Source organism: Sorex araneus, chromosome 8, assembly GCF_027595985.1.
Source record: "Sorex araneus isolate mSorAra2 chromosome 8, mSorAra2.pri, whole genome shotgun sequence".
NCBI lineage: Eukaryota > Metazoa > Chordata > Mammalia > Eulipotyphla > Soricidae > Sorex > Sorex araneus.
This window is the reverse complement of record NC_073309.1, coordinates 62885033-62911111: the sequence shown is the minus strand read 5'-3', so window position 1 is coordinate 62911111 and position 26079 is coordinate 62885033. Positions and strand designations below refer to the sequence as shown.

At 36.3% G+C, this 26079-nt stretch overlaps 1 protein-coding gene across 1 annotated transcript in view; it reads right to left on the bottom strand.

The window, feature by feature from the left end:
- The window catches only part of OLFM3 (olfactomedin 3), a 205656-nt gene extending 200612 nt beyond the window's left edge, over positions 1-5044 (bottom strand). Inside the window, exon 1 of the mRNA XM_055146161.1 lies at positions 4633-5044. Coding sequence (XP_055002136.1) covers positions 4633-4701 — 69 coding nt within the window. The 5' untranslated portion in view covers positions 4702-5044. The remainder of the gene's footprint in view (positions 1-4632) is intronic.
- Between the last annotated feature and the right edge of the window lie 21035 nt (positions 5045-26079).

The window sequence follows — 26079 nt, the reverse complement described above, 5'->3', positions numbered from 1 at the left end:
ATTTGATCCCTGAAAGCATCCGTGTTTCTTTGAGCACACTAGGAGTAAGTAATCCATGAGCCCAGAGTCAGGAGTGAGCCCTGTTCATTGATGGGGTGGTATGCTATTACAAAAGATTATAATATTTGGCTTCAACATAGGGATTGTAACAATGGGCCATAAAATATCTGATATAGCACAGAGTTCTGGAATTTAACAGAAACAATTAGAACATATAAGCTTCTCATTTCACGTCGGAGGCCGTAAAGATCAACTTTGTCAAAGTCACTCACATAGACCCTCGAGAAGAATGGACGTTAAGTGAGACCTGAAGTCCTGACCCCTATATGTCTTACTCTTGAGCAGTTTTCCTTCACAGGGTATTCGTGACTTGTTACAGGTGCCATTCAAGTGTTGTTATTATTTTCATTCAGATAGTTGAAAATTTGCAGAAGTTTGGGGGAAAACATATCAAGAGAAGAGGTACCTTTTAAATCATTTCATGTTGTCAACAGAAAGAGTAGGAAGAATATTTACTTTCTCCAAAATACAAATGCAATTGAATTAAAGAGGATAGGATAATAAAACACATGTGCTCTTTCAATACACAGATAAGCTGTCTTGAACTTTTCACTTTTTGCCATCAGAGGGTTTACACGTTCTAGCTAAGTGCCATTGATCTATATTTTCTATCCTAATTTGAATTAACACTGTTGTATAGATGATATTTGGCATACAGAAAACATAGGAGAAGATAGATTTTCAACAGAATTTTAAACAATTTTATAGTGATCTCAGTTCATTATTCTTGCTTTTTTGCTCTTTACAAATTTTATTTAAAATTCTAAGAACAGGAATTTTAATCTGATTTAGGTATAAAAGCCATTTCTACCCAGTTTATGTGTTTAGTGATTTATGTCAGTGACAGCAAAACACAAAATTACTTATGTCTAAAGTATCACATTTATGATGGATTCAACAATATGATTATTGAAAATTTCTTAGTTAAAATCATATTCATACAGCTTAAAAAACCTTTCTTTAAAAGCAAAAGTTATAATTGGCTGGATTGTTTTTAATGAATAAAACAGTTTGTAGGTGAAGACAACTGCTGAATCATTGCTATATTTCATGTGAATTATATGAGCAAGTTCAGTGGTAAGTTCTTTAATGTATCTCTAGGTAAAAAGGTGGTGAATGTTTTCTTAATCTAAATATGCCAGGCATTTTGAAATATATTTACTAAACAAGTATTACTGCTTAAAAGTTCAGTAGACACAGCAAGGTGTGGCTACACCATGTTATATCTTTTTTCACTGTTCCTCAAGTAGAAATTAAAATTTCCTTCCTTATCTCCTTCCTTCATATGCTAGCATTGCTGAATGGTTCTGTTTTCCAACAATTTCTGTGTCATGATTATAATATTCAAATAACAGTCTGCTAAAAATCCTGAAAAATCATAAAAGGTCCACTTCCCTCTTACCAAGGTCATTTCTGAACTCAATGCCTTAGTTTGAAAGCACAGAGATGCCATCTAGCAGCCATTCTTGGGAATTTCCTTTGCAGTAGCAATCCTTTCTTTAGAAAACTGAGCAATAATGGAGATCCGATGAGCTTTGGTTTTACAAATATACTAATTGAATGATGATGATTTGGCATATTGCTTACAACTCAGAAATTCCACTAGAAATGAAATTGACGTCTCAAAATATAGACAAAGAACTATATTCTTGAGTTTTCTGAAATGGAACTACAAACTTGTTAATTAGATTGGTTAATTAAGAACCCATAATTTTTATAATTTCATTAAGAGAAATATTGATAATCTGCCTATATTGCAACACAATTAATTAGCAGTGAACTACCTTTTTTCAGAAAAATATATTAATACTGCCAATTTTGTGGTATATAAAAAGAGAGGAAAGTACATGTTAAAATAATATCTTCTGGTCAATATTAAGGCCTCTTTAAAAAATTTAAATAAGATTAACTATTAAGTAATTTATCCCTACCATAAGATGGCAATACTTAAGCACATTATAAAATTTCATAAGATCCACAAGTTTGAATCTCTAGAAAATTGATCATAAGTATATATAGCTCCCATGAAAGAAAATTGTTAGTGTTAGAAAGTTTTTTGTTTTGTTTTCTGATAAATCACTATAGAGTGAGGACTTTCTAAACTTTATAATATTTGATATCTTTGGCAATGTTGTGTCTAAAAAAAAGGTTGCTCAATTTGAAATATCTTTTGTTCGTTTGCATGCAATATGTTACAACATATTTACATTTACTGTGAGCAAGTTATAATGATGTAGACTGCTTTAGCAAATGTATTACAGTTAATAGTTATGAAACATATCAATCATAACAGATTAGTATGTTTTAAAAATTAGATATTTAGAATTTCTTAATGAATTTACTCATTATTATCTATCAAAAAACTTATCTAGTGTGGTATATATTATTCTTTTTTATTTCAACTTTTCTAAGCATGATTTGCATTATCATTATGACTATTTATATATTTTTAATTCCTTTAAGGATTAATACCCATGCAGGTTTGAGAAAATTGCTAGTTCATAACATAGATGAAAATTATTTTGAACATCAACAGTGACACTTGTTATGGGGGATGTCATTTAAAGATTAGCAATTAAATATGTAAAAGTGTTTTTATAAAAACTTCAGGTGATATTTTTAATGGCTCAAATACTTTCTACAATATTAAAAGTTTTATTATAAACATTTTTATATTCTTTGGAATACTGTGTTATATAGCCCCAAAATACCACCTTCTAGTCTCTGAAGACTATGAATGCTGAAGTATATCTTACTTGTATGAAAAAGCCAGTTAACTCTGAAGAAGTTTTGCATTATTTAATACACAAAAATAAACTAAAATAGATAATCTATTGACCAAATGGGTTACTTATTTGGGGTCTTTATCTTCATCCTTAACAAAAGTTCTTCTTTGCTTACCTGTTTAGTTTGGGATAAAAGTGAAGCTAATTATGTGCTAGAGTATCACGAAAATCAAATCATGCATATAATTTATATAAAACTACATTTCTGAATCTATTTTCAAAAATAACAAAACTCATTTTTAGTGGAGACTTTTTTCTGCAGTAGCTCACCTATTAGTTTTGCTTTTCAAGAATGAGATGAAATGTGTTAAAAGGTTGTTACTTATCTAATATATTGAGAATGATGTGGAATATACCACTACAGATGCAGGGACAACATTATTTAAAAGATAATCAACATGTTTTACCTCGATGTGCAGTAAAATGCTCTAAAGGTATTCCTGTGTGTGTAAAACATTTGCTTAAGGTCAATTAAGATGGCATGCACACACTTTGTGAAGACTTCACAGTGACAATACCATCAGAACCATAGCTTAATGACAAAATGATTTTTATTATGATCAGGTGTCTCTCAATCTAATAAGAACACGAGGGAAAAAGTGCAATTGTATATTAAATGATCTGTGGTTTTACTCTATACTATGTAGGCCTAGAAACAGCAAGACAACCACACTTTTAGATTCAACCTGGTTACATCTTAAAAGATCATGAGAAAAAACTTATCTTTTTGACACAAATGATGTCAAGCTTTAAAAATAATGCGAATACACGGCAAAATCCAGCTTTAAACAATTTTATATAGTATGCATCAGTTTTCCAGCTGTGTCAAGCATTTGACCTGTTAAATGAGCAAGATGAGAAATAGACCCCATTTCTTATTCTTTTAAGCAGGGAGATCCCTTATCTGATACTCCACATAAGTCTGATATTTTCTTAGAATGCTGGAGCTTGCAAATGACCTCACTTTGTCATCAAGACTTCTTTCCACACACGGCTGAAAAATATCCCTTCTGCTTTTTGTTCCTGCTTCTCTTGCTCAGCGTTGCACTGGATAAATCTGAGAGTTCAACAACTCATCCTTGCCAGGGACCGCCTCAGTTTGATCGGGTTCTCACTTCCTGCTAATGAGAACTTCCCTGGCGCCTCCTAATCCCCCTAATCACAAGAAAGAAGCGAAACCCCCACCAGCAGGCTGGCCCCCGCCTCCCCGCAGAGGGTTAGAGCCCTGCAACTCTGCCCTGTGCTAGGAGCAGCACCGCAGATGTTTGGGGCACACGCTGCAGCACGTCTGCGAGGCGAGTATTATTGACCCGGATCAGTTGGGAGGATGGGGGAGGAAAAAAAAGAAGAAAAAAAAAAAGCTTCTTTGCTTTCAACAAAGAAACCGTTCACCATCTCCCCTTACATGCTTCCAAATCGCTTTGTCTCTCTCACCCGCGAGCTAACTCCTTTGCACGACTTCGGCAGGGAATATCAAACACCCAGAGAGGGGATCGGCTCGATCCCCCGGGAGCCGCATTGCCCGCTGTCCACACGCGTTGCTTTCGCTCCCGGTCCCTCCCCTGCGCCCCAGGATGCTGCCTGGAGATGCTGCTCCATCGCTAGTTCACCTTGTTATCTCCCGAGCGGTGGGCACACAGCGGGTACCACGAGACAGACAGAAGAGCTGTCACTCACGCCCCCCGCCCCCCAGCTGTCTTTGCAGCTTTGCCCGTTACCCGTTTTTTTTTTTTTTCCCTTTTTTTGCACACCTATTCCCAACAAGAGTTCGCATTCTTGTCCGTACCTTGGAGGGGTCCAATGCAGCCAGCAACGCCAGGAGCAGGAGGTTGAGGAGGTTGGCGGTCGCCTGCATCCTGCTCTGGGTGTCTGTGGCCCCTCTTCGGAGGGAGCCGCGCGGCGCTCACTGCAGAGACGAGCCCCTCATCAGCGGCGCTCTCCGCCCGCCAGCAGAGGCGAGTGGAGCAGAGGCGGGAAGCGGGAGCTGGGGCCCCGGGGGGCGATCATTCCGCAGGCATCCCCGGCGCGGGGTGTGCGCGAGTCCCGGGGGTGGGCCGCGCTCCCCCCCGCCCCGGCCGATGCACCTGCAGCCCGCGCGCCCGGGCTCACCTCGCCCCCTCCGCTCTCCAGCCAAGCCAGCCCAAAAGTTTTGACCCAAGGAAATAGAGAAAGGGAATCACTGCCGAGAGAGAGGTGTGGACGGGGATGGGGCGACGGATATGACATCACTCCGGCTCCTGGGGGCTTGGGGGGACAGTTTGCGGGGGAATCTGTTAACCAAACAGGGATTGACTCTAGGGTGCTCCAGCTTGGCGTTTGCTGGCAACTTGAGCTGCAGGGAGAAGCGTCGGCTAGATACAGGATTATGAAACAAATAGTGGCAGAAACCTTCTGCTGTCATTGACAGAGGACCAGATACAGTATTTAGTGCCTTCAACAAAGTTTGCAGTGCAGACCATCAGTGTGTGTATTCTCTGTCCAAGGCACACGTTTTGTAGCTGTTATATATGCAGATAAGCACTGCCATTTATGAATAATCTATTGAAGTAATCTATTTGGTTAGGCATTAATGTGTATATATGTGTATCTAGGACTTTCGGTTATCTGAAAAAACTCTGCATAAATAAATAAAGAGGTTTTCCTTTTTTATTTTATTTATAAATGAGATATTCTATTAGCGACCTCCACCACTGAAACATCTCGCTCTCATTCATAATTGCACTCAAATATAATTTCTCTGTCAGTCTGACTTGTGTTTGTGCCCAGGGAAGAATTCAGTGATGGATGGGCAGTGAGATGGGAAATGTGATTATTTTTAAGCTTCAAATACTTTTATTCCTAGAACTTAAGGGAAAATAATCAGAGTAGCTTCCTCACAAGGGATGGGTGCCAGTGGAGTGGGGGGGATGACAAATTCTTACACCGTTTGCACGGTTTAACTGTATCCCAGTAACTTCATCTATTAAAAAGTTACGGAATTGTCCTTCGTTAAATCATGATAAAGAGGAATTAGCAAACACACATAAATCTTTCTTCATATAATAAAGTATATATTGCTTGAATTATTTGTTTTCTAAAAATGATATTTACGATGAGTTAAAATAAGTGTGCTGAAATGTGGACATTGTTTTCACATTTTTTAAAACGATATTTGTAAATACTTTCTGCAATTGCATAAGTGCATATGCATATTTATTAGCTTTTTAATGAATTCATCTAAAGTATGATTGACCTGGCTTTGTATATTCAATCATGCTTATAATAAAGCCATTTCCATATGAAAATTTTTGAAAACAAAGTCTGTGTACAAAATCTGTACCAATCTTTAACTGAAAGTCTTACTAATTATTTAATATAGGATATTTCATTTAGGGGAACTGGGGAGATAGCTCTAAGAGCCGATGCTCATACTTGTCCTAACTGAGTCCCTGATTTAAGCCTGATACAAATGGTTCTTTGATCATCTCTGGGAATAGCCTAACTCCAGTCCACACACCCAACCCCCACAAAGGTACAAAGGAACCTATAAGAATCTAAATACTTTTGAATAGTATAATTCTCAGGCATTTGTAGCACATTTTTTTTCTGGGTTATTGTTTGTATGTGTGTATCTTTAATTAACAAGGTTATTTCTAAAAAACATAAGTAGTACAGAGAAAAAATAATTTCAGAATTTCTTTTAAGAAGGTGGGCGATACTTAGAAAAGAGATTGCAGAGTAACCAAGGTAAGGAAATTATTTGAGGAGCGTTAGTTTAATGATAATGGTGGCAGTTTTAACTATACTTGTTTTTTAACTGTACTTGTAAGCTACCAATTTTTTCTAATTAGATATAAACTTCCTTCTAAAAAAATGAATAAAATTACCCAGTTGTGCCTAACAACTTTTTGGATACCATTCTTAAGAAAATGTAAAACCTATTTTGGTTTGTTTTGGTGCTACATCTGGTAGTACTCAGGGCTTATACCTGGCTCTGTGCTCAGGGTTTATTTCTGCTAGTTTCAGGGGGAACTTATGGTATGATGGGGATCGAATTTGGTTGGCCTCATTAAAGGCAAGTGTCTTACTATTGTGGCCTCGATTTAAGACACTTCCACCTCTATTTTTTGTTTGTTTTCTAAACTCAGCTCTTGTCCTACGCGTTTCTAAGTATCTAAAATAAATTAGCATAATTTTTTAAATGATTCATGCCTAGAGATTGTTGGCAAGTTTATTCAGCGTTCATTTTAAAGCCTTTAAATGGTCACATAAATTGAAAATAAACTTGCAGAAGTGCATTATCTTCCTGCTTAGCATAGTGCATTTTATTACCCATACTAGATACAATATAACTATTTAATTTTACACAAGCTTTCATCCTTTTCACACTGTCTTCTACTACCATTTCTGTCTCTCAGCAGGTAGTACAAGCTTGCTTATCTGTGAAAGGGTACTCTAAAGACACAATAAAGAAATATGAAAATATAATTATACCAATTTTACCATCTCAAGACCAAAAGCTATTCTTTACAATACGATAATTTTAGAGGGGGGCAATTATCCTAACCTCATACATGGGTTATGTGTTGGTGACAGGGTTCAACATTACAATTTGGGCATCTTTTATTCCTTTAACTCTCCATTTTCTTAGACTTTTTATGGCACGAGAAGATCATCTGTAACAGGGACTTAATAAGAAGACAAATCCTATGAAATTTTGCCAGGAAAATGTGACAGAATGTAATACTTAGAGAGCTAAAGTAAGTAATGTATGGTAATTATGTTACAAATGAAAACAGATGATCTTAGCATACTTACAATGTACTTACCATAAGAAAAGCTTAGTCATTTGTAGAGAACAATCAAGTTTAGTAATAAATCAAAAACTCTAATTACTTCTCAGACTTTGGCTGAGATCAAGTGTAGTAACTGTTCTTAAAGACTCCATTGAACATGGCACCTCAAAACAAAAGCTGCAACTAAACACAAACTCATCACCACCCATTTCTTCCTCTCTCATTTAAAATAAAGCAGCCAAACTGCAGCTTTTCTTAAACAGAATTCTATTGTTTGAGTAATTTGTTTTGTAACAAGGCATTTTAGGAATACACTTCCATACAATCAGTCCTACACATTATGAATCACATCATGTCTTATCTGTGGATAGCAATTCACAGAACATTTCTCACAAAGATTTTTCTGTCTTGTGTCCTATATTAGCTATTCAAGAGTTCTTAAATATAGAAGGGAAAATGGTGAATCATCTACTTTTCTTCACAATCACTTCAAATTTATTACTCTTAAGTCGTTACCTCGAACCTAGAACACATAGATAAATGTGATGTATAGCATAAATTTAGAAACACTACCTTTTAACACATGGCCCAAAAATTTGATATATACCTCTAAAATTAGCATTAACTGTCTACAATGGGTTCAACAATGCTTTGAAATGTATAAAGTACTTACACAAATTATAGCCAACAATACCTACAAAGATATGCAAATATATGTATATATGCAACATCTAGAATAAAGAATGTATATATATATATTTTTTTTTTTGGTTTGGGGCCATAACTAGTGGTGCTCAGGGCTTTTTAAGCTCCGCACTCAGAAATCACTTCTGGTGGTCTTAGGAGCACTATGAGCAATATGGGATGCCTGGGATAGAATCCCATTAGAACATGCAATGCAAACACCTTGCCTGCTATAAAATGTACCTACTTGTAAAAATTTATGACTGCAACTGGAAAAATGCACAGCAATTACCTAAATTTCAAGTGGTTATAACATGCAAGTGCTAGAGGGGTGGTGGAATTGATTTGAGAGGAAGTACAGCAGACAAAGTGTTTGCAGTGTTGGCTTTGTGCACAGTTGATCAGAGTATGATCACTTGAAGTGTTCAAGTGGTGCACCAGAGTGGTACATGAGTGCAGAGCCAGGAGTAAACTCTAAGCACACCAGCTGTAGCCCCAATACAAATAATAATAATATTAATGTTAATATTATTATTAATAATAATAATAAGTGATAAAACAAACATGCCAGTCTTCCATGTCTAACTATTTCTGTTCATTTCTCATTTGTCAAATGATAAAACAGTTAACACAACTGTCCTTTAGTTTTTTTTTAAAGGTCCCCTTTTCAAAATACTATTTTTAAGTTTCACTATGGTTTAGGTAAAATGGCACTTACCTTATCTGCAAGGGCAAATGAAAACCAAACTAAAAATTTAGGACCATTAAAATGCTTCCTTATAAGTGTTGGAAAGTTTGAGGAAAGATGGAGGCTCTTCCCTTGCATCCTGCTAACTCTAGTTCCTACCCCAGCACCACATACTTTCTTCTGAGCACTGCCTGAAGTCACTCCTGAGACTTATGTCAGACCTTTAATACTTATAAGTGTGCCCCAAACCTCTCCCACCTATCCACTCCCAAAAGTTTCTTAACAGAAAGATAATAAAATAATAGCAAAGCCAGAAAGTATTGACTGAGAAAACATATTCAGTTATCTTAGTAAGGGTTTATATATAAACAGAAAGAACTTGTTCAACTCAATAACTAATATAATCCAATTAAAATTGGGCAGAAAATATGAATAGCTACTTCCTCAAAGATATGCAGATGGATGGCAGATACTTGGAGCGTGCTCACTAGCCCTTCATCGGAAACGCAAACCCAAAGCCCAGTGAAACATTATCTCACACATATAAGAATGCTTTATCACCAAAGAATAATAAGAAATGATGATGGGTGCTGTCGACAAAAAGAATCTTGCTATGCTATAGTAAAAAATTTCAGGGCTGTTAGTGTGTTTACCTTGTTTCAATTGCTGGCACCCCATTTATGTCCCCTGAGTACCCTTAGGAGTGATCCGTGAGCCAGGAGTAAGCTCTTTCACTGTTGGGACGACCTCACCCCCATGTAGGGAGGAATAGACTTAAAATACTTCTCTGTTCAAAAAAGACATTCTTACTCCTATGTTCCTTGAACCATTATTCATGATAGCCCAAAGCAGGAAACTAATCAGTGTTCAAGAACATATTACTGGATAAAGAAACTGTGGTGCGTATACACAACGAAATACTACTTGGTTACAAGAAAGAACAAAATGATGCAAAATGCAGCTGTGTGGAAGTATCTGGAGAATACCATGATGAATGGCAGTCAGGAAAACAGACACAGAATGAGCTCTCTCATATTTGAGACATGGAGAAGCATTGTAGAGAGATAACAAATACCCAAAGCTAACAGAAACTGGGAACTGGTCTTTAGTAGGGAATTTATCAAGGCATGTGAGAAATGGGGGGAAAGGATGGAAAAGGGATGGGTGGGGGTGTACCACTGGGAAAATGGTAAAGGGACACTTGGTGGAGGATGTGGTGCGGGAATTTTACTCATGGAACCCTTCCATTAACAGTAACATAATTAACATACACACGGACACACTTCTCTGTCTTTTAGAATCTCAGGTCATCCAAGATTGCTGTAGGGCAGTCTTGTATTAATAATACTGTAAGCTTCAATATGCAAATGCAAGCAGTATGGAAGGTGGATTCTAATGTTCTTATTTTGTATTCTGAAGACCTGTGTTAAGGTTACTGGGTGAAAGGTGACACTTCTACTTTAATCCAGGTCATGAGCTTTAAGTATCAGGTTAATGACACTCCTTCAGGCAAAAAGTTAGTTTACACAAGAAAAGGAGAGTGTGATAGAGATCTAGACTACTGAGATGGCAGAAACTTGACAGTGATATCTCCTGTTGGTGTAAATTACTAATGAATCATATCCTAGTAATAAGTGTGTTGTATTGTGTATGTCTGTGTGTGTGTGTGTGTGTGTGTGTGTGCGGTGAGTACCAGGATATTGACTGTGGAACTATGTTATATTTCAGGGCACTGAAATATAAGAGTGTTCCTTTTAGTATAACTAATTAAGCAAAAAAGTAGTTTCCCTGAGAGAGCCTTAAAATGCATATCAAATTTAGTTCTTTCTCTTGAAAAAAATCATGCTATTGGAAGGAAAGATAACCAAATTAATTTATATTTAAATCAAAATATTTTGTCATTATATATGATTATTATATATTTTATGCCTTATACTTTACTGAATGGATTTTACTGTGTGTGTATGATAATTAAGTATATACAAATATTTTATATTTATGTACTATATACAAGTTGTTGGTCAGAAAATATAGAAAACGTAGCTATATTGCAAGCTTGTCTTCACAATTTTATTTGCTAAAAATGTAAGTACACAGGATTTTGTGTTTTACAAAATAGCATGCATTAGCATGTTATAGAGAGCAGGTCCAATGGGCTTGTAACACTTCATCTAAATTTGCATTTCATGTCCATATTTCAGCAACTGATGACCCTTGCTATCCACTGGAATATATGTATCCATCTCCCTCATCCCCATCTTCTTCATTTCCATGAAAAAAAGATTTCCTAGAGAAACAGGTCCACCCCTACCCCCACTCCCATTCACTCATTTATGGAATGAGTAGTGAATTATCTAATTACTGAGCTTGATAGATGTCGCTGATCATGATTAACTGTTTCTTTTTGGAGGCCAGAGAGATAGTATTCTGGGTAAGGTGGTTGTTCTGCATCTGACATGTTGGTTTGATCCCTAGCATTGTGTATGGTTCCAAGAGATCCACTAAGGGTGATCCCTGAGCACAGAGTCAAGAGTGCAGCAAGATGTGACACATCTCTCTCTCCTGTTGTTTTCTTTCTTTCTTTTCTCTTTAATACCTCATAACATTGTGTGTGTGCATGCATGTGTGTGTGTGTGTGTGTGTGTATGTGTGGAGTGCATATGTAGACAACTGTATCTTATTTGGATCAATACTCAGATTCTTCAAAACTGATCACCAAAATTATCAATATGCAGTCTTTACATTTGCACTGAGTGTGTCTATATAATTGTAAGACTGCAAAAATGATAGTTTAGTAATGTTATGCCTCAGCTTAATAAAGAAAGGATGTTCATTACTAACTTCAGTGAGGTTATCTCTTTGCCTCATAGCTTTGGCAAAACAGAGGGATCTTTGAGAGCACAAGGAAATGCACAGACAATGAATCGCAGGCAAGTTTCCTACATAGTTAATCAGGGACATCTAGTCAAAAGAATATGATGAAGAAAAGCAATAGTCAACGTTCTAGTATTTTAAAATTTAAACAGCAAATGTAGATGGGAACTAGAATTATTTTAAGTTTCCTCTAATTAGGATTCATAGCAATTTTTTATTAGATACTTCTAGCAATAGATTCTACATATTTTCCCTATGGATTTCATATACTTTTGAGTAGAAATAACACTATAAATATCAATCAAAGTGAAAGAAGGAAAACAATTATCTACTTCTACATGTGGCTACCAGTAAAATTTTAGTGATTATTCATATACAAGAGAAATAAAATGGGGATAAATTTATTTTTTACTATTCAGACTCTTTCATTGTGATGATACCTAAACCTTAGGTCAAAAATAAAATAAAACCATAAAGCCCACTATCATGACTTATTTAAATTAAATAATATAAATAAGTACATGGAATAAGTTGTTAGAATATGGTGAATAGTGGTATAATAGTTAACACAGGTTGTTCTAGCTTTGTTTGTTCCTACAGTGGTAAAATAACAACACCCACAGCATAAAAGCTAAATATGTACAATCCAATTCCCTTAACTGAAGGAGACTGTTCTGTGACCTTTGAGAATTTTTGTCGAAACATTAAAATCTTCTGACTGGTGACTGCTATGAAATCTCTATAGTAAATCTGTAGAGAAATAGAAATGTAACAAAAGAATCATATATAAATATATGTTCAGATAGATAGATACATAAAATTTTAAAAAATGAAATTGAAATGTTTTTATGCTTACTAACAATTACCAAGAATAACTTAAACAGTTATTGGTTCTTTGCATGATATAGCATGAAAGAAAGTAAGCATCTTTTTAAAATTCCTTGAGTATTGTGTAATTGTTATGAGTTTGAAACTGCTTCCAAAGTCGTTTTTGAATCTTGTACATTCTGAAATATCTCTCAGAGTTCTTTCTGTGTGAAGGTTTTTGATGTCACTTCTTCTAGAAACATTTTCCTTTTGGTTACAAGTATTTTCCTCCTTTGTATTTGTAGCTTCATCTGCACTCAGTTCTATGGGTTGCTTTTCTAAAGTCTCTTATACTCGAGTGTCAACATATCCACAGTTAAATGTTTCTCCTCTGGCTCCATTTAACTTATATTTTAATTTTACTCCAGACACTATCACATTCCATTTCTTCGCTGCTCTTTTATCTTTAAAGATCAATATCCTCATTTTATTATTCATTATGTAGCCCCTTTTGTAAGTTTATCACTAGAAAATAAGGAAGCAACAGAACTACAATTTTTTTCTTTTTGGGTCACACCCGGCAATGCTCAAGGGTTACTCCTGGCTCTACATTCAGGAATTACTCCTGGCGGTGCTTGGGGGACCATATGGAATGCTGGGAATCGAACCCAGGCCAGCCGTGTGCAAAGCAAATGCTCTACCCGCTGTGCTATCGCTCCAGCCCCAGAACTTCAATTTTTGTTGTGAACTTAGTAATAGGTAGCCAGTGCCTAGTCATTGATAAATGGAATAAAATGATATGACCCATCACTAATCATGTTCACTCATCTATTATTTCTATGATGATTTGTGGACTGGAAGATCCAGAATTAAACAGTAATTTATATAATTACTCAGCCATTAAAACATGGCAAATAAAATTGAATCATGTTAGGGTACTAGTTATGTAATTAAATCATGTAACTAAAATTTGATTACACGAAACTATGCAGACAGAACTATCTATATTTGAAGACTTTCTAAAGAATGGGAATAAACAAGTCATTTAGAAGCATTCATTTCTTTGTCTTTTGGATCACACCTTGCTGTGCTCAGAGCTAACTACTGACAGAGTTCACTTGTCACTCCTGGTGGCTCCAGGGATATATGAAGTGCAAATGCCTTACTCGCTGTATTTATATATAAAAAAAAGTTTAAAACTACAGTAAGAATAAAAACAATGACAATCTAACAGAAACCAAGATAATCTTACAGAACAGCATTTTTCCTACTTTTCCTACTTATCCTCTTATCCCCATGCATATTTCCATTAGCTTAAAATGAGGATCATTTATGAAGATAAAGGAAAGAAGTCTTTTATTAGCATAAGTGATGAAATTAAGCCACATGATAAAGGTTTTCTGTTCTCCACTTTTGAACTCCACTTTTCAAAAAATTCATCTCCAACAATTTGAGAAACTTTTATTTGAACCCAGAAGGGATTTGTAGATTTTTTTTTTTAGGGATGGAGTTGAAGGAAGTGCACAGTGAATTTTATTTTACTATTTAAACTTAATTTTTATACTTTTCAATGGACAGTAACAAACCCAATGCAAGGCAAGTCCTCAATCACTGAGCTACATTTTGTCCCTCAAAATAAGCTTTAAGAAACAAAGCTAGACAAAAAACATGTCAAAAACCTATTGAAGTCTATTTAATTTTAACTTAGTGGAGAGAGTAATAGTATTGGAACATTTTTTGAAACCTGAGTGTGTCTATGGTTAACAGTTTTGTCTGTTGTGATGCTGAATTGTAAGTGCAAGCATGATCAGATATTATGGATATTAATTAAATAGCATATAAAACCACCAAGAATTCAATATCCTGTTTCATATAAATCCTTGTTTTATTAATGATTCAAAGTCTCAATGTTTAAGAACTGTAGACTCATTTTGAAAAAGCAAAAGTATATAGAAAGAAATGTCTATCCCTGCCATGTAGGGGTATACATGAGTGGTTGGGTAAGTTATTGATATTGAAAGGCTCTTAGATTAGTGGAATACTTTCTTTAGATGACACTAATTTTCATGGACTTGTTACTGTTTTTGGCATATCGAATACTCCATGGGGAGCTTGCCAGGCTCTGCCATGCACGCGGGATACTCTCAGTAGCTTGCTGGGCTCTCCGAGAGAGTTGGAGGGATCGAACTGGGGTCGGCTGTGTGCAAGACAAATGCTCTACCTGTTGTGCTACCACTCCAGTCCAACACAAAAGGTAAGATTATTTTTTTCTTATGCATGAGTGTTTGCCTTGCTATTGTAATAACTTGATATGGTTTTAAAAGATGTTTATAATATAATAAGAATCTTTAAGGATGGCACAAAATACTAAATTAAGCTGATTTTTTAGTTTAATCTTATTTTGGAAACTTCTGGATTATTTGCAGGGTTATTCCCACTAATTGTTGTAGTGGCAGTTGCTCCCTGTAGTACTGGGTGGGGGAGAGGTATGAGGTACCTGGTTCAAATCAGGAATCCTGCATGTACAAGAACATGCTTCAATCTTTAAATTAAGCTGATATGTCTGCTTGCTTTTGAGCATATTGGTAGTGCTCAGTGTTTACTCTGAGTTTTGTGCTCAGATGTCACTCCTGGCTGATCTCAGGGGATCATACCTGATACTGGGCATAAGAGCCAGGGTTCATCACATGCAAGATAAGCAACATAATCACTGCACTGTATCTCCAGCCAGTGAATTTAGAAGCTTTTGAAGAGCATATTTACTTTTCTAAGAAAATATCCCTTTACATTTTCTTTCCTTTAATGGAAGTACAAACTAGTAAATGAGGTTTTCAAACATTCAAAATCATGACTCTCACAAAATGCAAAATAAGTATGTGTCAAAGATTTTATTTAAGTCATCAATATTAAGATAACCAGGAAATGTTATAACTGGTTCTAAGGAGAATCCACAGAGCAGACACATTTAAAGGCTGTTAGAAATCCTAAAATGAATTTGCTTAATAGATGCAAACTGCTTTCTTCTACAATGGGGAAATAAAATCAACTGAATCTCTACCAGAGGGGTTTTGCATTTCTATGGACAGGAATTATTTCCGTAGCTCTCAATTTTCTACAAATTAATTCTTCTCTTTCTCCGGAGTGGTAAAAAAGCCTAGTCAGAACAATAACAAGCAAAGATAAATGGGAAGGTTGACTAGATTTTTTTCCAATATTTTTATAAAGTAGCCAGAAGTTTGCATTTTAAATTTATGAAGTTTAATATAAGTGATAAATGGCACATAGCTTAAAAACTGATTTGAATTTTAAAATTAGATGTAGAAATATATTTTCAAATAAATATTCCAAAATCTCGGTGAGAGCAGAAGCTGAGAACCCCTAGGAATACTTCTAGGTACGTAGTGTATGGACTAGACAAGGCATGGTAGAAGCCCAGGTTCAAGAATTATTAAACAGCAGTAATTCCAAGTATTTTATTTGTATCTTTTAATTTTATTTTAAAGAATGCCTAAACTTACTCTTCCCTGATAGTTTGGGGTTATGCAACCTCGTATTGCTTTCATGTGAGCAAAACTACTATGAATGATTGTTGCAAAGCATTGGCAACAACCACAAAATACTGATACTTAAGTATCTTTCTTAAGTATCTTTCTTTCAAAATACAGTATTAAGAGTAAAAGCATTAAGCAAAAAAAAAAACAGAAGAAAATACTTTCAAATCATATCATTAGCACAACATTAGGTGCACGCCGGGTTTGATTCCTCTGTCCCTCTCGGAGATCCCGGAAAGCTACCGAGAGTATCCCACCTGCACGGCAGAGCCTGGCAAGCTCCCCTTGGCATATCCGATACGCTAAAAACAGTAACAAGTCTCACAATGGAGATGTTACTGGTGCCCACTCAAGCAAATCAATGAGCAACTGGATGGCAGTGATAGTGACATATAATTAAAATGACATTACTACTCAGAATATACAAAGAATCCCAATAATATAATAATTAAGATGAACTTGATTAAGGGGTAAGCACTGAATGAGCATTTATTTATTTAGTTTTTTAAATATTATTTTTCTTTTGATTTAATCCCATACCCGTGTTCTTCAGTGCTTACCCATGGCTCTGTGCTCAGAGATCACTCCTGATAGGAGATGGAGGACCATATCTTATTCAGTCTTATACCAAAGACTGCATTAGGGTTAATGGTATTAAAGGTAAGCACCTCGCCTGCTGTACTATACTTCCTTCCACTTAACTGGCATTTATTTGAAAACAAGTGTATCAACCACTATGGGGAAGCACTTCACATACATTAAGGATGACTGAGTCACCGTCCTGTGGTGACCAGGGTCACCTGGTGCGTTTGAAACTGGTGATCATCCCTCGGGTAATGGACAAAGGAACGGGTCCACAAGCTGGTAACCAGTGGCGACTTTATTCAAATCAATTAGGATTATTATAGAGAAATTGTAGATTTGGAGGACAGCAAGTGCACACAGGTGCGATTGGACATTAGCAGAAACAATGAGCAGGTGCAAAGCGTCTCCTTCGGGGAAGTTCTTCCAGTAGATATTCCCGAGACAGCATCTCTCCAGGGCCTCCAGCACTCTAGATCTTCTGGGAGATCTGCCCAAGGGCGCCAGCCCATCTAGGGACATATGGATTTTTCCTTTCCTTTACTGGTAATCCATTAAAAATATTTTTTAATTTACTTCTTAATAATAATTGTGTAAACACAGTAAGAGTTCAAGACTTCTATCTATGCCCTAGATTAAGCTGAAAATGGCCTCTCTGGACTCCTGGTAAAGGGTGGATCTCCTTGGGGACATCTCACTACAGTCTTCAGGCTGGGGTAGTTTTTTCTAACCTCAGTAGGGCCCTTTTCAGTTACATCCCTTTAGATCATGACAGAGCTTCTTTCCTGACCATACTCTTAGCTTATTATACTTCTTATGACCCTTATGCTGTTCTGTGTGTAAACCAGTGTAGTTTATGGCTTGCCCCAGTCCACCTAAGTCCCTTAATGAGACCTACCTTTTGGAATGTAAAGAACTAAGGCTGATCAAGACAAAGGCATCTAAAACTTAAGTCAAATAAATACGACAAATACCCCGGTGTTAGTATATTTCAGAGTCATTTGACTCCCTTATTACAAAAGCTTACCATTAACTATCTTCCTGTGTCTATACAAAAAGGACTGTAGCACTGTAGCACTGTTGTCCTATTGTTTATCAATTTGCTCAAGCAGGCACCAGTAACATCTCCATTGCGAGACTTGCTGTTACTGCTTTTGGCATATCGAATATGCCATGGATAGCTTGTCAGGGTGCGCCGTGAGGGCGGGATACTCTCGATAGCTTGCTGGGCTCTCCAAGAGGGACAGAGGAATTGAACCTGGGTCGGCTGCATGCAAGGCAAACACCCTACCAGCTGTGCTATCACTCCAGTCCAAGGACAATGTTCTAAAATTAAAATATGAAAAGAGCATAAAAGAAAGAGAAAAGCAAACAATTCACTTACATATTCCGCCAGCAGATCAACCTATACCCATCCGGCAAGTGCATCAGCAGCCTGATGGTGCCTTCAGACTTTCAAATACCCCAAAATTGTTGCTGTGTCTTTGGCCAGACCCCAACAATTTGGGGCCAAGTACACCAAGAAATTAAATGTTAGGTATGTGGGAGACACACCCACAAACCACCTCTGGCTCAGCTCAAAGCCTCCATCTCTCTTGGAGAGTCTGGCAAATAACCGAGGTTATCCCACCCATAAGACAGAGCCTGGCAAGCTACCCATGACATATTCGATATGCCAAAAACAGTAATAACAACGTGCTCTTTGTGTTCCTTGAACGAGCAGACACCGTTGGGCTACACTAGCATATGACAAGGACAAATGGAAACGTTACTCACACCCATTTGAGCCATCGATGAGCAACAGGATGACAGTGATACAGTGATACAAAATCTAGAGCCATTAGGTTTGACTTTACAAGTTACCATGTTCGGTTTGTAAATATTTGTGACTAACAGATAGGAGAAGAGGTTAAAGATGAGCATGGGGGATTAGGAGTGCCTCAGTGGAACTGAGTGTTTCCCTAAGGAGCACTGTAGTGGGTGTTACTCAATTAACATAAGCTCTATCAGGGAGGAGAAAGAACAACCCAATGTTAAGCCTATAATGCTTGGAACTATAATCTAACAGATGACTAAAAGAAAATCACTAATGCTGTGAGGACTGGAGAAATTTGAATGCTGGTGGAAACCTCACATAATATAGTTACTTTGAAAAATGTTATGGCAGTGTTTGTTAAAAAAAAAAAAACCACAAGATTTATGTATGATCTAGCAGTTCTACTTCTAGCAAGGATTACTTCCATTTTCTTCCCACTTTTTAGTATTTTTTTGTATTTTAGTATTGTTGAGTATTGGGGTAGACCAGAAGGAGTCAGGGCACCACACAAAGTGCTTCTATAATAATACTTCCGGTGGTTCTGAGAGAACAGTATGCAGTGCCAATATTGATCCAGGATTGACTATACCATACCCCAATTCTAGCTCTCAGGTTCCTATTGGAGAGTTATTTTGCATTTTGGATACTAACACTTTTGTGGATGTATGACAAGCAAATATCTTTCCCTATTAAGTTGTGGGTCTTTTCATTCAGATGCAAATGTATTTTGCTTTACAGATTTCTGGCTTAATGTAAATTAGTTTCCCTGCTGCTTTTCTTGCTATTAGAGTTAAGTCTCCTAACACAGCTCTAAGACTGATGTAAATAACGTCTATAACAGGCACTCTTTTCCATATATTTTATGGTTTCAGGCTTAACATGAATGGTTTACATCTATTTTTGTTTTGTTTTTGTTTGTTTTGTTTTGTCTGGGGGCTATACTAAGAGTGCTCAGGGCTTACTCCTAGCTCTGTATTCAGGGATCATTTTCTGCTGTTCTCCAGAGAATATGGACTACCAACAATCCTACCTGACCCAGCTGTATGCAAGGCAAAAGCCTTATCCACTGTACTGTCTCTCCAGCCTGTTAAATTAATTTTAAAAATAACTGTTATTGAGGTATCATAGTTTGCAAAATGTTCAAGTTATTATTTTTACAGTTGGAGAGGTAGTATTTTTACACCAGTTCTTTCTCCAGTGCAACCTGATTCCCTTCACCATTATCTCATATTCCCTTCCCTCTCCTTCCTAGTTCTCTCTGATCCTGGTTCTCTTGATCGTGTTTCAGGATTTATTTCTATTAAGAATTGTTTAATCCTTTTGTTTGTCTCTTTATATTCTGCATATGAACTGAATCATCCGATATTTATCTTCTGCTTTCTTACCCAATAAACTAATTTTTGTGTAAGGTATTAAACTTTGGTACAATTTCTTTCATTTGCCTGTGGGTATCCAGTATTTCAACATCACTGAAAAAAGCCTTCCTCGCTTCCTTACTTATTCGTCATAGTTGCCCATAAATGTACAATTTTATTTCTGGTCTTTCAATTGTGTTTTAATGACACATCTGGCAGGTTCTTACAGTGTTTGGGGATAGGATAATCAGGAATACTCAAGGAGCAACTATGGGGTCATAGGGATCACTCCTGTAATAGTTGGGCAAGTTGATGATGTGATGCTGCTTGTGCCCAGAAGTACTGGGTGGTACTTGGTGATTCCCAGGGTAGGCTGGTGATGGGACACTCTACTTCATGCAAGCAAAGTGTTTAGCCCAGCATTTCAAACTAGATTCATTATGCTACTCCCCACCATTACTGTTCTGTGGTATAGTTCAAATTCATGGAACATAACACCTCCTTAATTTGTTAAAGAATGTTGCTGTATGTTTTGTTTAATGAATGTTTAATAGAAATCTCATTGCTTTTGAGTATTATAGTATTGAATAATATGGTCACTTTAACATGGTTAACTTTTTTAGTTTTGAGCACTGAATATCTCTTCATCATGTTGTGTCTTGTTCTATCTTCTTCAGTTGTGACTTCTACGGTTTTCTGTACACATCTTCAATTCTCAGATTAAGCTTATTCCAAAATAATACTTTTTGATGCAATTGTAAATGGAATTTTTCTCTGATGTATCTTTCTTGTGGCTTATTCTTTAAATATAGAAACATGACTCATTTTCAAATATTTTTTCAAATGTCACTTACTGCATGTATCATTTCAACCTCCTTTTAACTGAAGTTTTGATTTATACCATGTCATTTGCCGATAGTGATTGCTTTACTACTTACTTCACATTTTGAATTCCTCTTCTATTCTTTCTATACTTTAACTTAAATTTTATTCCTGATTTTATTTTTTGTCTTTTTATTATTTTCATGTTTTATAATCTTGATAAAAGGGTTACCTATTTTGTTAATCTTTCAAAGAAACTCACTTTTTATTGTCTTTATGTTCTCCATTTTAATTTCTTTACCAATTTTTATTATTCCCTTCTATTTACCAAATTTAAATTTGCTTTTTCATCTATTTTAATTTTTAGATATGATAATAGATCTTTTATCAGTTTATTTTTCTTCTTTCTTATGTTATAAATTTTCCTCTTAGTACTGATTTTGTCACATCCCATAGACTTTGTTATGTCTTTTATTTATTTCATTTATTTATTATTTTTCAAAATTTTATCTTTGAATTCTCCATTGGGTAAAAGTAACTCAGTAACATGTTGTAAACTTCTGGAGTTTTTCCTCATTACACTTTGGTTGATTTCAGGTTTTACACCTTTGTATGAACATAACAGCACTCACAAATAATGGAACTAGCATATCTGAATTTTAAAAAAGAATTATGAACATATTAACAGCTGCATAAAAATAGTAGGGAAGTTTAAAATCACACTCACTTTAATAGGTAGATCATCCAGATAGAAAATTATCAGGGAGATTAAAGCTGTAAATAAAAAGAAATTAAACAGGATGGACTTTGTAGATATTTATAGAGCATTAACTCCAAGTAACAAAATATACATTCCTATCAATTGCTGATGGGACATTTTTAAGATCAGATCACATGCTGAGATATAAAACAAAGCTCAATAAATTTATGAAGATTGAAATCATATTAGGGATTTTCATAGCAAAGTGGTTGTAAACATATTTTTTACAATGGAAATAGAATATTTCAAGTTCTTTTAAATAACGTTGATGTGCTTATGTCCCAATGTTTCATATTATTTTTACTAAACCAGTAGATATCTTTATTTAGAATACAGAATTTAAGTTATCAAACCATTTATACAAAATAAACGCACAAATTGAAAAAAACAAGTAATTATTTTTGTTTTTTAATAGAATAAAGTGATTTAAAAGATATAATAAGTTTATTGTGGTGGGTACTTTGTGAAAAACCTGATAGGAAAAGATAACCAAATTATTGCTATTATTTCTTTATGAATGTTAATTTTATTTTTTTTCTTTTTTATTTTTAATAATTTTATTGAATCACCATGTGGAGGGTTACATAGTTCTCAGGATTATGTCGGTTATACAATTCTCAAACACCCTTCCCTTCACCAGTGCCCATCTCCCATCACCAACCCCCCCCCAGTATACCTGCCGCCCCCTCCCACCTCCCCAGTCCCCACCCTTGTACATGATAAGTTCCACTTCGTTTATGCCTTATCTCGATTACATTCCATCTTTCAACACACAACTCACTACCGTTGCTGGGGTTTCCCCCAAAAAAGGAAAGCAGTCCTATTGCCAAGGAGGCATTTGATAGTTCTCCACTGCTAAGAATATAGAGATATTAAGTCCCGCTGTTTGTTACATAACTTTTCTTTTTCCCCCTTGCCCCGCGCCACCGAGTTCACGCCTGTTTAGTAATCGCCACGCTGCCTGACAAGGGAAAAAAAAAACCAAAAAGGATGGTTATTTCCCGTCATCGGCAGGCGTGGGGCTCTGGCTTAGTTGATAGACTAGTAGAGTGTCTGCAAGCAGTTTCTGGAACCGAAGGGCTTGCGCTGGTATCGGCTCTGGCTCGAGATTCCACCAGCGTCCCACTGTTCCATGTACATAATTTTTCCCCTTATATCCCATTCCCACGCCACCAGGTCTGTTTGCTTAATGGACATCACACTATGTTTGACACCACGCTGAGTTTCTTCCCGAGAAAGAAGGATATTTCTTCTCAGCTGGTGTGGGGATATAGCTTAGTTCAGTCTAGAGAGATGGCTACCACTTTGATTGCCGTCAATATTTCAGCAACAGACTTACTATTCTTGTTAGGATCTCCCACAAAAGTCCGACCCATTAAGAAGGGACATATTACATATTGCTGATGCTAAGATGACCTTAGGTCACGCGGCCGCGGCAGCGGCCGCGCGGTTTTGGGTTTCTGTATAAAGTCCAGGGAAAGTACAACCAGAAATAACATCACTACAAACTTTTACCCTTTTATGGTGCTCATAAGATGGAGAAGCCTAGAGAGAGGCTCGGCGTCTCCATTTTGCGCTCAGGAAAACCGCGGATCCTGCGCTGTGCTCAGGGGGGAGGTGTGGAGAGAGAGACAGGTTAAAAGAATTGGGGGATGCCCGGCTCCCACTGTTTCAGCGCACCGTGGGGTCTCTGGTCCCATGCCAGAATTAGTTCAGTGGGCTGTTTGGAGTCCAAGGGCGCTTCCTTGGGCTCTTCCATCATGCTCGCTCCGCAGCAGGGTCCAAAGGGAAGCACACGTGGGGGAGGTGGGTTTAAGTATCTATCTGCTGTGGGCGGGGGTCGCCGCCCCCGCCCCCTGGGGCCTCCCGCAAGCGCGCACGCCTCCCGTTTCAGCTGGATCGCCGTCTCCATTTTGCGCTCAGGAAAACCGCGGATCCTGCGCTGTGCTCAGGGGGGAGGTGTGGAGAGAGAGACAGGTTAAAAGAATTGGGGGATGCCCGGCTCCCACTGTTTCAGCGCACCGTGGGGTCTCTGGTCCCATGCCGGAATTAGTTCAGTGGGCTGTTTGGAGTCCAAGGGCGCTTCCTTGGACTCTTCCATCATGCTCGCTCCACAGCAGGGTCCAAAGGGCTATGAATGTTAATTTTAGTAAATGAATTGCAACTGAAATCACAAACCAGATCATAAACACGATCTAGATTTTATCAACCCATTTTAATTCTTCCAACACTTTTGTTATTCTTCCCACTCATGATGTGTGTGTGTGTGTGTGTGTACATTCAAAGCTTGACATTTGAAAGTTCTTAAAAAAGGTTTGTATTCTAAAGTGTGATGGTATCTTAAAGCTTGGATAGAAATGGCATAAAATTTGTTGATTTTTTTAATGGTTTATAGGATTTAATATTCAGTGCCAAGGTAGTTACTCAGACATCAGAAAATTATGATTGGTAAATTTTTAGGATAATGAATCTTAACTTTAAACTTTTCTAAATCTATGAATTTAAACTCAGCATGATATCATTTTATACATAATCATGGCTGAACATCTATGAAGAATGAGAAGATTTTTTCAAAGTGAAAATAAAATCCTCTTGCAATTGCCCACTGTTTGTTTCATGACAAAAATATAAATTCTTTAGCACACAAATATTCCAGCATTTAGAGTTAATATTCCTCTCTAGATAAACTTTCCTAACGGTGAAGTGATGATAGTATAGTTATATCGTTTTGCTTTAAGCTCTTAAGAATGCAAAGCACTATTTCTAACCAAGTTCTTACAAAGAATGTCTCCTATAACTGTATATTTTTTTCAGTTTCAGTATTTGGTTGCATTTAATTTAATTCTTTATTATACCCTCTGGGATGAATTTAGTTTTTTTAAATTTCTATTATACTATAAGCTTGTTTCTACCATGGCACTAACCTCATTAAATTATAATCATTATATCCATATTTCTGTTTTCAAAATGAGACAATGGACACATTTAGAACTGGAAAGTTATCTTCTATATCACATTCCATAACTTTCATGTAATTCCTCAAGCGGGTGCTACATGGATTTTTTTGCACTTATATATCTTAAAAAGTCCATATATGAGGTATTTTTGTGTTATTTTACATTTAAAGAATCAGATTTTTTAAATAGGTATTGAGTACTTTTATTTGTTCCTAGTAACAGTTAATGAGAGTCAGAAAAATCGGCACTCCAACTTCAAATAATTCTATCACCGAGTAATTTCTTCAGATTTGTGCTCAAGTAAAATACTTCTATACTGCTCTCATTACACAATTTTTGTCAATCAAGAAACATTGGATATTGCTATAAAAGCAATTAGTCTTTGTATACACAAAACTTGTACTCTGGTGAGTAAATATTATTCCTTAAATACCATTGTACTTTGTTCTTTAGAAATATCAAGTGACACTAGGCAGAAGCTTCGCTATTATATATTAATTATTCTTCTCTTCAGTAATATATAGGTATCACAAATGATATTTTTATTATTGGTTGATATCTGATTATTTATTCAAGGGAACCAATGGGATAGCAAAAGTTTCTTCCCTTTAAATATATTATTAAACTTTGTGATTAAGGAAGACAGGATCCAACTTAGCCCTTAGATATGAAATTGCAAACTATATTTTATTCCAAAAATAAAGTATTTTTTCTACAAAGGAAGCTATTATTTAGTGTGGAGCATATGAAAAAGGATGTAGGAATATATAAAATATATTCTCTTTAGGTAGTGTGAAAGATATTCTATAATCAACATAAGGACAAGATAGGAAAGATGAAGGTAGCTGAGTAAGGAGGAATGAGGTGAGTGAAGAGATAGTATGAGACATAATCATAAATATTATCATGCATCTATAGCACTTTCATCCCGTTGCTCATTGATTTGCTCAAGCGGGCACCAGTAATGTCTCTATTGTGAGACTTGTTGTTACTGTTTTTGGCATATCAAATACGCCAGAGTAGCTTGCCAGGCTCTGCTGTGTGGGCACAATACTCTGGGTAGCTTCCTTGGATCTCCGAGAAGGATGGAGGAATTGAACCCGGGTTGACTGTGTGCAAGGCAAACGCCATACCCGCTGTGCTATCGCTCCAGTCCTATGCATCTATATACTTTTTAAAAATTAAATGAGTTATTTTACTGAATCTGTAGAAACTTACATTTTAGTGGGAGACAAAAATCAGATACAGTCTTAAAAGTGGTTATAAAGATATTTTTCTTAAAAACAAGCAAACAGCAGGTAAAAACTTGGTATTATTTCAAATCACATTCTCTGTTAAAGAAATTAGGGCAAGTCTGTGCATTTCATGAGTTTGTTTATGGGAAATTCGAAAATGGACTTGGCACAACTTAATAGGTAAGTAGGGTCTATTTCAGTTGAGCTATTTTTGGGTCAAATGTAGTTCTTTCCAATAGATTTTCTATGATATAGAAATTCAACATCTGTGAAAAATCATAGATTTATGTAGGAGCTGAGACGAGTAAATAGTACTTGTCTATAGAT